Here is a 9,959-nt window from a genome sequence, read left to right as displayed (position 1 = left end):
GCGGGGGGGTCACCCCAGCCCCGCGCACACATACACACACACACGCATAGTCAACACACACACACAGACACACACACAGACACACACACACCTCACACACACATACACACACACCCACCCACACACAGGACATGCGCAGTGGCGCTGAACGACCGACGGAGGCGATCTGGTGCCGGGTCCCGGCAGCGACACCCCCTCGGCGCAACACGTTGCCATTAGTGGTCGTGACCGTTGACCCCCCACCCACCCCCATCATCAAACACTAAAGCTGCCCCCTTCACTGCTTTTTTTTTTCCTGCCTCAAATGAACAACATCCCGGGCTGCGGCGTATGACTGGGGCCAATCTGTGATGTGGGAGAGGAAGCACTAGATCACCCTGCTACGTTTATCAGCCGCACAGAGGAGGAAATGAACATGGGCCAGGTGACGGGTGATAAAACGCACGGCCGGCTAATAATTGAACCGATTCAAAACAGAGGCACCATTTGTAGAGAGAGAAAGAGAGAGAAAATGTAAAAGAAACATGAAGAAACAGAATCCATGTGAAGTAGATTACTGGGCGAATGGAGCCATAAATCAGTTCTAAAGAAATTAACCGATTAAGATGTAATGATTTAAACATTCTTGTGTGTTAAAAAACCTACAGAAGCGTATGTTGCATTGAATACTTCTGGAAAGGAGAACAGGCTAACGAAAAACCTTCATATCATTTCGGAGCTGTGTAAGTTTATTTATTTTTCATATAATTAAGCAAAGAAATTAAACAGAAAAACAGTGGCTGACTGAAAAGTTTAGATAAATGTTAAGATTTAGGATAATCTATCAGTTTCCTAACATAATGTACTGTTACAAATTATGAATATTATTATTCAGAGCATAATGTATTTATTTTACTTTATTTGTTTACTTTATGAAATTATTCTGAAATGGCACATTACAAAGCTTTTCCAAAATTATTATTAAAATGTGTTCGATTATATTTGTTTTTTTACTTAGTAAACAATTACTTTTCTCTTAATTCACTTTCTTTGCCTTACCATATCTCTATCTCATTACCATGACCAATGTATTTTTTTAATTGCTCAAAAATACATTTTTTCACCCTTTGGTAGCTTTCCCTGCTAAATGCTTTAATTAATCAGAATGTTTTCATTTACATATTTACTTTCAATTAGGAAAGTGCAAACCTCCTTTTTAATCCTAAAAAAAAAAGATTTTAAATATATGATAGCTTGTCATTAGTAAACAGTGTTTGGTTTAAGAAATATGAATAATTTATTTTCTCAATAATCAATACAACAAATGGTACTAAATCTATAATGTCAGTTGTTTCAAATTAATGTTTAAAACAAAAGATAAATTCTTATTAACATAAATAAAAGAAAAAAAAGACTTGGATGATAATACAAAGCCTGTGTTTAGTGCCTTCATGGACAAGACAGGGGATGGAAAGAGAGGGAATAACGTAACGTCGTAACAGCCCCTGAGCACGCCTCTACCTGCTTGAATTATTACAACATGAACTATACACCCTATAAAGACAGACGACTGTGTTTAAAACAAACAAGGTAAAACAAGCGGCAAATGCAGAAGCGTTCGTGACACAAATGTCAGAGTTTAAAATAAAGTATTTGCAGTAGATGTGTGCGTTTCCTTGGAATGAAGTCCAAATGCATCTAAAGAGAAAGCCCAACCGGTTTGGCCCTGCACGGCTGCTACTCTGCGACCTCCCCAATTACCAATCATCTCCGCCGTATGTAGCCAGTGCCTCAATAGGAAGTCACATGACCGCTCCTTCTTCTTTTGCTTTTTTCTGTGTGCAGATGGGAGGGAGGAGGGAGGTGGGGGGCGTGTGTGGGGGGGGGGGGGGGGTGTACTATGTGGTGGGGGGATAGTATGGCTGTGGGGGAGACAAAGGCTGATACTAGCTATCTGGAGGCAGAGATGGGTGGGGCCTGCATGCCAAACGGTGACAGAGCCCAGAGGTTAATCTCGCTGGGGGCCCACTTTAACCTCACAACGCCAAGTGCACACACTCTGGGACCATTGCGTGCAGATGAAAAAAACACAAACAATAATAGGTTTATTATTTACAACTAAATCAGAACCCCCCAGCCCAAACACACACACACATCTACGCGTCAGTGTGAACAAACATACACTGTGAAACGAGAATGACAAGGCAGCAAACTGCTCAAGGTTTGAAACTGATTACCGACAAAGGGCAACCCCCCAAATCATGCACTTCCACCCCCAGACCCCCCACCCCACCCTCTGCATGCCTTTTTGTCTTTAAAGAAATTCCTCTTTTTAAAGAACGCCCGAGGAGAGGGCACCCCAACCCCCCTGTGTCCCCCTCTCTCTCTCTCTCTCTCTCTCTCTCTCTCTCTCTCTCTCTCTCTCTCTTTCTCTCTCTCTTTCTCTCTCACACACACACACACACACACACACACACACACACACACACGCACGCACACACACACGACTCAAACTCAAACTGTCACCTTTAAACATGCAAATGTTCTATGGGTCAATAGCCCCCTTAGAGTTCAAATAAAATGAATACAAAATGAAAACAACTAAACTCTGCTCTTGAGGAGATATAGCAGAAATAACTCACAAAGTCTCTTTCTCTCTTCTCTCTCTCTCCATGTCCTTCTTACCTTCTCACTCAGGTCTTTTCTGTCACTCGCCCACCCTCCCAAGCCCTCCCTCCCCATGTTTTCCTGATCTGCCTGCTACTGCCTCCATTCAGCTACCCGTCTCCTCCTTCTCTTTCCTCCCTCCCATAGTGTCCTCTTCCAGGTTAAACTCCTCCTCTCCCTCTCCCTCTCCCTCGCTCTTGTCCTTATGCGCTCTCAATCGGATCAAAAACAGTGCATGGGAAACCAACTTTCACTTTGCCAAAGTAAGCAAGCAGAGAAGAAATAATAATATGTAGATCAATGTCTAATATATTTACAACTATATGTATATAGACATAACCAAATATAATAGCAAAACTTACAATCTCTCTGTCTCTCTCTGTCTCTCTCTCTCTTCCTCTCTCTGTCTCTGTCTCTTTCTCTGTCTCTCTCTCTGTCATATCTCTCGCTCTCTCGCACTCTCTCTCTCTCATGCACACCAGCTTGTAAACAAGACACTCTATGCCTGATGCAGAAAAATAACACAAAAATGAACTTGTGAACTACTGGATTACCAAACACTCTATTCAAGAAAGAATAGAGGAATAGAGAGCGACCGTGAAGTCATAAAACTCGATTTTGGGTGCTAGAGACGGACAGAGTTAACATAATAGTGTGTGTATAAGCCATTTTTTGTGATGTGTACAATTCTGCAAAGAATTAAAACAAACTATCATGCATAAAGGCTGAAGCAGCCAAGTCATGAAACGCAAGGATATTTCCCTCTCACGTAATACAGATCTTTGTGCTGGCATTGTAACATGTATGTGGCATACCATGTTACACACAAGCTACACCCAATGGAGTCTACCATGTTACTAGTCATAGCCAACATGCTCATCAATAAGTGTGCCTGCAAAATCTCTAGGAAGGAGAAACTCCATACGTAGAGAAACAAAATCACTCTATTGAACCCCTGCATTTGTTCTTAAGTAACAGTAGCCATCGATGCTACGTGACAATGATGCCTGATTTTGTTTTGTCTTTCCCCTTTATGATATCTCAGTGCATCGATAATCTACTCACTTCATAAGCATTCAACATAAAACCCAAATGGGAGGCATTTCATTATATTAAATACAAGGTGACCACAATGCCTGATCATCCAAATGTTTTTGTGTGTGCGTGTGCGTGTGTGTGTGTGTGTGTGTGTGTGTGTGTGTGTGTGTGTGTGTGTGTGTGTGTGTGTGTGTGTGTGTGTGTGTGTGTGTGTGTGTGTGTGTCTGTGTGTGTGTGTGTGTGTGTGTGTGTGTGTGTGTGTGTGTGTACATGTGATAATGGTATACTCATTGTGGATTTAACTCAATACATACATTACCCATGAATAACATTAACAAAAAAATCAATAGAACACAGAGAATCTCATCCGATAAGTTTAAATGTTTGTTTTGTAAGGGTTATTTATATTTAGAGCTTATGAATTGCAATGGCTGCTACAATTTTGGGAGCATCAGCATAGGAGAATTGTAATATAAGTTATTATAGAGCAAGTGATGTGTTGTCATTCATTGCTTGGTAATTAATTCCAATCCCAATTTCGTTGTATAGGTGACTGTACAATGACAATAAAGTCTATCTTATCTTATCTTATCTTATCTTATCTAATCTTAACTGTTAATGCAATAATTGATCATAATGGGGAGACATTGTTGTGTTTCAAACTGCCAAAGGGGTTCTCATGCAAGACATAGCAAAACATGTTTTCACTATAGCCTAGGTTGCTATATATTTAAGTTGCTTTAGGAGTGTACTTTACCACAAATCTATTGGGTCCTCTCAAAATGGCGGAAAACCTATGATGCATTCTGATGTAAAACTACAAGTCGACTACATCGCAACGTAGCATCTCAATGACTACTATAAAATACAACTTCAATTTAGGAAGCTCGGGCGTTGGTTATCCTGTTTCATTATTCTCGGTTACGGTACATTAACGTTGATTTGCGTTTCTACATTACCTCAACTCTCTCGAGTCCTCTCAATATGGCGGAGTATCACCAACAAAACCTCCCATGATGCATTCTGATGTCGGCCTCTGTCGGTCTACATCAGACGCTACTTTGGTCATGCAAGTAACCCTTCGAGTTACCCCTCATGGGTCAACAAACACGGGAGAAACAACAACCATGCTATCCCTCAACGTCAATATATGAATATGAAACAAAGATTAAGACGAGGCCCTGTGCATCCTGTAGACCCATGCACCGGGTCACATGGCGCGAGACAACCCAGAGGTTATTTCGTGTTTATTTACGGGTATATTTTCCTGTTTTCCGATAAAGTCGTCGGTTATAAATCAAGCGGGCGAGTTCCTGAGGCTAAAGGAAAGCTCAACTGAGTGCTATTAAACCCCCCGTCTCATCCTATCCAGAGAAAATTCAATCATGTCGCTTTACGGAAATGTAGCACGTCGTGTCCTCCTGTAGAAAACCGAATTACACACGGACAGTGCGAGTATGAGCAACACACAACACCCCACTCTGGATCCACCCATGTGGCAATACATGGTGTGTGTGTGTGTGTGTGTGTGTGTGTGTGTGTGTGTGTGTGTGTGTGTGTGTGTGTGTGTGTGTGTGTGTGTGTGTGTGTGTGTGTGTGTGTGTGTGTGTGTGTGTGTGTGTGTGTGTGTGTGTGTGTGTGTGTGTGTGTGTGTGTGTGTGTGTGTGTGTGTGTGTATATAGTGATAGGCCTAAGTCACTAGTCATACCTGAGTTATAGTGCGTTTAAAGGGTTAGACGACACATGTATCCAAACGCGGACTGCATTCATACAGCGCTTTTCTAACCAGTGGCCACTCAAAGCGCTTTACAATACTGTCACATTCACCCATGTTCACACACCGACGCGGTGTCAGCCATGCAAGGCAGTGAGGGTGAGGTGCTTTGCTCAGGGTCCCCTCGACACTCCTCAGCTAGGAGGAGCCGGGGATCGAACCAGCCACCTTCTGGCCAACCTGCTCTACCTCCTGAGCCACATGCCGCCCCTATCACGCAGATGATGGGCTCCATCTCAACCTCAGCCGGGACTTACTTGGTGGACGAAGACGTCCAAAGGAGGCTCGACGTGGCTCCCCTCGCTGCTAGTCATGGAGATAAACCCGAAGCCCATCCGAACGTTGAACCATTTGCAGAAGCCTGCCCCTGACACGCTCTGTGGACCGCCTCTCTCCCCTCGCTCGGGGGACTTGTCGGGGTCTTCACCGACACCTTTGCCCGCCCCTCCTGCAAGAAGGCAAAAAAAAAAAGGCAAATTAGAGAAGTTAGGTTTTGGGTTAAGGTTAGTGAGTGAAAAGAGAAAAGGTATTTCCTTTTGCGCGCGCAGTTCTCCGCATTTAATGGACCGCCACTTGGACCAAGGGGGATCCCAACCATCGCCAACATGTATCGCGTTGTTAAAAAAAAACAGATTAACCCCTGTTGTGTTCAGTGAGGCGTCCTGTGTGAGGCGCATGGCTGTGTGTCGCCTGCATGTCCTATCTTATAGCTCAAAAGTACTTTATAGCGTTTGACCCAAGGCGACGTTTGCTTTCAGTCACGCACACGCATGCTGCGGGGTGTATAAACACAGGGAGTGGGCATAGGTCTCGTATAAATCTGCTACTTCTCGTGTGTTAACAAAATCCAGAAGGCAGGTGTACATACACATGGTCCTTGTAGCCTTGCTTGGCAGAAGGGCTCCTATACGCTCTGACAATGCACTACATGAATGCAGCAAAACATAGTTCCCCACGCTGGCTACCATGGGCGTTTACACATCATTGTAGCTTTACGTCCATAGCATTGCGCAATTCACACAGTAATGCGATTTTTCTAAAGGAAAAAGTAAAAATAGAGGAAAGAAAATAGAAATAATGGCAAAATAACCTTCGGCCATGTTTCCCCGCGGAGCCTCTGGAGCCAAGTTGCAATAGAAAGGCTTCCTCTGCGAAAACGGGCTGTGGTGGTCACCATTAATCCAACATCCTCGATCACATCGCTCACCAATTTAGCTCGCATGGTACAGTGTGCTTTCTATCTTTTGATATTTTGTCATCTCTCTCTCCTTCAATTTCTTCTTCACTCACACCACCTCTGTAGCTGACTCTCCCTCTCTCTCTCTCTCTCTCTCTCTCCCTCTCTCTCGCTCCCCCCCTCTCTCTCTCTCTCTCTCTCTCTCTCTCTCTCTCTCGCTCTCTCGCTCTCTCTCTCCCTCTCTCTCCTTCTCTCTCATTCGCTCTCTGGCTGGCTGTTTCTGTTCCCGTACTGAGCACGTGACTTTGTCAATTACATGCTTTTTTGCTCCTAATTTCACTACGGACCAGGGGAGGGGAGTGGTCCAATGGGAACGGACTTGGCACCGACGAGAAGGTCCCTGTGTAGATAGCGGCTAATAAAGGCATCGAGTGATCGAGACCACCCTCGCAAATGTGTGCGACCGCACTTACAACACTGATTCAGTGTGTAGGTTACTGGCTCTAATGAAGACATTGATTGTTTGGTTGACTGTTGAGCTTTCGAAAACATTAGGGCCTAAATCAGCCAATCCTTTTTAAAATCACAACCACTTCCACACAATGCTAAAGATAGGCCTATAGGCATATGCATTTATAATAAATAGCAAAATAATATTTAGCATATTTTTTGTAGATCGATTGTAAGACATCCGTTGACCAGATAGGCTCTAAGTCAATACACAGAAAGAGTCTCGCCACTCAAAGCATTTTTAACTCTTACACAGATCAGACATGGGCCTACTTGCTTTCTTATAATTCACTTGTTGACAAAAACACCTGATCCTACTTATAAAGGACTCTTTCAAACGTGCAATGCAGCAGTTGAAGTAAACGAATTCAACAAGATCCATGTAGGACTGCACCGAATGTGTCTCTACTTTACACCTCAAGTCCAAACCTTGAACAAATAACATGCTCGGGGTGATAGACCAGCAGTTTAGGACCTTGACTTCATAACCGAATGACTAGTAACCTCCGAGCATCACCACGGTGGGCACCAGGGGAGAGTTTAACTCACAGCTTTGGAATGTGACTGCAGGAAAACCCAGAAAAACAACATTTTTGGGACCGACATGTTGAGGTTTGTAGATCCAAATGAAATGTCCTGAGGTAAAGCCTACTTAATAGTAAACGGTGCATTGACTTAGTAACTATTGATAAGATGCACAGACACTCAATACAGTCCACACAGGAGGAGTTTCACACGAGAAACACGGCAACAACACAATAGCCGCTGCCCACATAAGGACACTATCCGTGCTGAGGAAACAATGGAAGCACATTGGACCCCAGGTGTCGGCTAAACCCGCCCGTATGTCAGAACGTTTTTTAAAAGGTTACTTTCGGTAACGAGGCAGAAGAAAAACAAGTTAGAGGAATGAAACAACAACAAGTCCATCTCCACCCACCAGCTCCAAGAACCCACCCTCCGGAATGCATGTGCTTTGGCCCACCCCCCACACTCCCCAACCCCCGCGCAAATGCTGTTTTTGGGGATGCGTAAAGGAGGCCTGAACCGTGGCCATAGAATGACTGTTTGGGTCAAAGGGTTGGATGCCGGAGTCAGATGTTATCAGGTCACTCATATCCTCAGAATATCTGTGTTATTGAAAGTAGGCATACTAGGTTGTTATGAACGAGGATACCCACGTCTAAAGCTAAACCCCTTCTAAGAGTGTTTTTAGATATACAATGATCTCAGAGGTAAAGTGACGTATAGACTGCTATATTTAAGGAATGAAAGTGAGTGGAGTGAAGTTAAGTTATTTAAGATTTCGAATTGACTTATCATAGTCAGCCATAACCTAATCAACCATATGAAACCTATGTGAACCCAAAGTGTAATGCTGGGGGAGAGCTGAGAGCTCCGAGCTGTTTGACTACCCACATTCTGGTTGGCTTTGGACTACTTCACCCCAGCTAACCTCACCCAACCCCCACTCCCCACCCAGGAGTCTCCCGGAGGAAATGTGCCTTTACCATGCATTTCTGTCATGGCAGTTCAAAGGGGTTCATTGGGTTTGTCTCCCCCTTCCCCTTTTCTCTTTCTTTTTTGTAAAGATGGGGGTCGTTTTTTTGTAATTTAGGCTATGCATTCCAGTCACCAATCCTTCACTTCTTAGATCCTCCACAAGGAGATGTAAACAGAGTTGGCAAGCTACCAAGTTATCAGGTTCTGCAAACGAGAGCATGCCTAGATGGGGATTGTTTTATACAGGCTCTGCACGCGCTGACTGGCATCTGAATTTATGAATGAACAAAGATAAACACTGGAAGACGTTTGGCTGCCGATCTGATGCCGTCCCGTAGGTACCTCCTCTTAATCATTAAGGAAGTGCTAAAGTTATGCGAGCTATTTTTAAACAAAGGGTACTTTTCAACCCTTTTAACGGCAGAATTCGTTCGACAATATTTAGATTGAACGAAATATGTAATTAAAGTTGTGTTAAACGCGTGCGTGTGGCCATTATAATTATAGGCCTGTTACACAAAATACAATCCAAAAAGAAAGTTTAGAGATTGAAAAAAGTAAATATGTTGAGTTAAACAGGGGCTAAATTAGAGCATATTATTAACATTAAGAGTAGGCCCTACGTCTATGTTTTCAACTTTCGACGGAAATCCTCACTCCCTATCCGCACGTCGCAATGAATGTTTGGGGCCTCAGGAGCCTGTTTGGGCTCTAAGAATGCCAAAAAGTTTTCAACCAAACATTCCAAACAAAGACACAACTTAATCACTAAACGAAATAATTTCAATGGTTCGTTTCGCAATACGAATCAGCCTTTATTGTGTCGAAAACAATCGACCACTATCTGGCCTGAACTGGTCAGGAAAGCAATGGTAGTGACGTCATGGTGCAGGCTGAACACACAGGACGTCCCGAACAGGCCTGCCATGTTATCACTAACATGTCCGCTGCAAATGGGTTGAAACCTGCCTAGCGATATTTATTTTCTAATTTATTGAATTGAATACATTTGCCTCAATAAAATAAAATTCAAGTAATATTTTTGGAAAGAGTAGCATAAGTAGTCGCAAGTTTAGCGTCAAATCGAACGTCCATCGCCGCAGTAGGACTGCGTTCGATTTGTCGCTAAACTTGCGAATTGCGATAATGTAATTCAGGAAAGGTTGTGTGGTGGACTATATGCTGGATGTGATCCGAGCTTCACATGTGATCATCGTGTGGGGTTAAAGCAGGTCACTGCTGCCCCGGGACGCGGAGCCGCTTCTATCCACAAACTCACCGCAGGTCGGTTTAACGAGAATACAATTAATA

At 43.6% G+C, this 9,959-nt stretch overlaps 1 protein-coding gene across 1 annotated transcript in view; it reads right to left on the bottom strand.

Annotated features, from left to right (window-relative positions):
- The window catches only part of LOC130374991 (protein lin-28 homolog B-like), a gene marked incomplete at its 5' end in the record, with an annotated part of 19,173 nt that extends 13,260 nt beyond the window's left edge, over positions 1-5,913 (bottom strand). Inside the window, one exon of the mRNA XM_056581975.1 lies at positions 5,716-5,913. Within this exon, the coding sequence (XP_056437950.1) occupies positions 5,716-5,913 (198 nt within the window). The remainder of the gene's footprint in view (positions 1-5,715) is intronic.
- Between the last annotated feature and the right edge of the window lie 4,046 nt (positions 5,914-9,959).

Source organism: Gadus chalcogrammus, chromosome 21 (assembly GCF_026213295.1).
Source record: "Gadus chalcogrammus isolate NIFS_2021 chromosome 21, NIFS_Gcha_1.0, whole genome shotgun sequence".
In the NCBI taxonomy this organism is placed as follows: domain Eukaryota; kingdom Metazoa; phylum Chordata; class Actinopteri; order Gadiformes; family Gadidae; genus Gadus; species Gadus chalcogrammus.
This window is presented reverse-complemented; position numbering and strand designations above follow the sequence as displayed.